The following is a 2,135-nucleotide window of genomic DNA, read 5'->3' on the forward strand; positions in this document are numbered from 1 at the left end:
TGGGGAGGGGGGACGGCAGCGGGAAGACGTTGGAAGGGCGAAAGGCTTAGTTGTAGAGTATTTGGATTGCGTAATGTGTAAAAGGAATATGTTTAGCGAGAGGAGAGAGAAAAGTGTTTGTCGCTAAGACCCGTGCGCGTTTGAACTCGATCGAAACGGAGACGAACAAGTAGATGAAGGTTGGTGAGGAGAGGAGGAACAATACAAATACAATACAAATACAATAAAAAGGCAATAGAAAGAAAGCAGAAAGAGAACACAGAAAGAGAACAGAAAGAGAACAGAAAGAGAACAGAAAGAGAACAGAAAGAGAACAGAAAGAGAACAGAAAGAAAGAAAGCAGAAAGAAGTAGGAAGAAAATAGGAAGAAAGTAGGAAGAAAGTAAAAAAAAGAAAGTAACTAAGTAACTAGGTAAGCTACGAATTTTGCCCGGGCCAACTTGGTTGGGTGCCCAAGTGGCTCAACCAACTTGGGCACGCAACCAAGTTGGGCACCGGGCGGGAATCGAACCCAGGGCCTCGCAGGCGCAGAGTGTCAACTGCACCACCAGTAACCGGTTGTCCACTCTGCCACGAACTCCTCTCTCCCAAACAGCGGACTCTGCGGCGACACAGTGTGGATACCAACGGTATTTAAAGGTATGCATTTGTCCTCGCAATCAACATTGCTTCTATAATTTGAAGGTTGTCCGCGGCTTGCATGTTACAGTGAATTGAACAAGTAAAAAACTCGCTTCTGCGTGTGAGCGATCATCGCTCACCGCACCATTGTGCACTTTGGTTAAACATTACTTTTTTAAAAGTAGGTACCTTCACCTCCACACTCGCACAGTACAGTACATGGCTGTGATGCAATCTCCACCGCGTCAGGTGTTCGAGATCCGGGTGTGAAACGTGTCCACGTCGAGAACACGCGCCCTGGGTACGTGCACTTACGACATATTTTTGCCGACATTTTGGCCCTCTCCCATGAATTCCCATTCTCTGTAATCTCCCACCATCCCTACTGTCCCTACCATCTCCAATCTTTCCACGCTCTCCGCGCTCTCCACGCTCTCCGCGCTCTCGGCGCTCTCGGCGCTCTCGGCGCTCTGGTGCGCCAGTGCGTGTCTACATTTTTTAAGTGTGAAAGGTGTTTCGGCCGGGAGTCAGTGCGTGTCTACATTTTTTAAGTGTGAAAGGTGTTTCGGCCGGGAGTCTGGAGGTATGTTTATCGATTCCACATTCCGGGTGTGTTGCGCTCCCGATCCCGGTTTCCAGCACGGGTTGGGCGGGTTGGGCAGGATGTGGGCGATGCGGAACGTTAACTGGAGAAATTGGGGGGTTAGGTTGTAGGGTATTGGAATCAATTTAATTGTGAGCGGTGACCATGATGTGGGGCTTGTGAGAAAGGTCATATGCGAAGCATGTTCTTCCGACGGGGTGAATTGAGGGACAAAACTGGGGATGCTGGGCGCTGGAAATCATTGCATACTCGTCGACTGAGGAGATGGGAGGGAATGGGGACTGTATGGAAGCACTCGAGGATGTTTGCTCGCCACTTGCGGTTGGAAGGGGAAGGGGCGCGTGGACATTGGGGACATTGGGGGGTGTTCAATGAAAGCGATGACAGCGTCACAGAGAGGTCGGAAGGGGAGGTCGGAAGGGGAGGTCGGAAGCGACGGAGGGCGTATTAGGTAGAGAGCGGGGGTATTCAACGAAGCGATGAAAGCGTAACTGAGAGGTGGGAAGGGGACTGTGCTGCGGCGACGGAGGGCGTATAAGGGAGAGAGCATGCAGAAGAGGGAGAACAGAGGGCCGTAGACGACGATGGTGTGAGTGCCGGACAATTGGCATGAGACGACGGCAGTAGGGAGGGGGTCGAGGAGGCAGAAGGGGTTGGTGGACAACGGGCGCGGCACAAGGGGACGGCGCCGTCGAGAGCCAAAACGGGGGCGGGGTTAATGCGAGGTACGGGAGGCGTGTGACTGGCAAGAAACAAGTATCAAAACCGCAGATACCATTCGCCCGTCCGTACCACCCCAAACGTTAAGTATGTCGCGCCGACAGCCGCCACTCTTCACGCAATCAGCACAACAGCCAGTTGTTATCGTGTGTCATTCTCGGTAACCTTTTGCTTCCGCCTCTGTGTTTTG

General features: G+C 52.1%; 1 protein-coding gene; it reads right to left on the reverse strand.

The window, feature by feature from the left end:
- Nucleotides 1-387: 387 nt before the first annotated feature.
- Nucleotides 388-647, reverse strand: CHC_T00000993001 (hypothetical protein). XM_005711605.1 is given in 2 exon segments: nt 388-461; nt 462-647. 1 exon segment carries the CDS (start codon nt 645-647, stop codon nt 462-464), a length of 186 nt encoding a protein of 61 aa, XP_005711662.1. The 3' UTR covers nt 388-461.
- Nucleotides 648-2,135: the final 1,488 nt, after the last annotated feature.

Source organism: Chondrus crispus, genomic scaffold, assembly GCF_000350225.1.
Source record: "Chondrus crispus Stackhouse genomic scaffold, scaffold_764, whole genome shotgun sequence".
In the NCBI taxonomy this organism is placed as follows: Eukaryota; Rhodophyta; class Florideophyceae; order Gigartinales; family Gigartinaceae; genus Chondrus; species Chondrus crispus.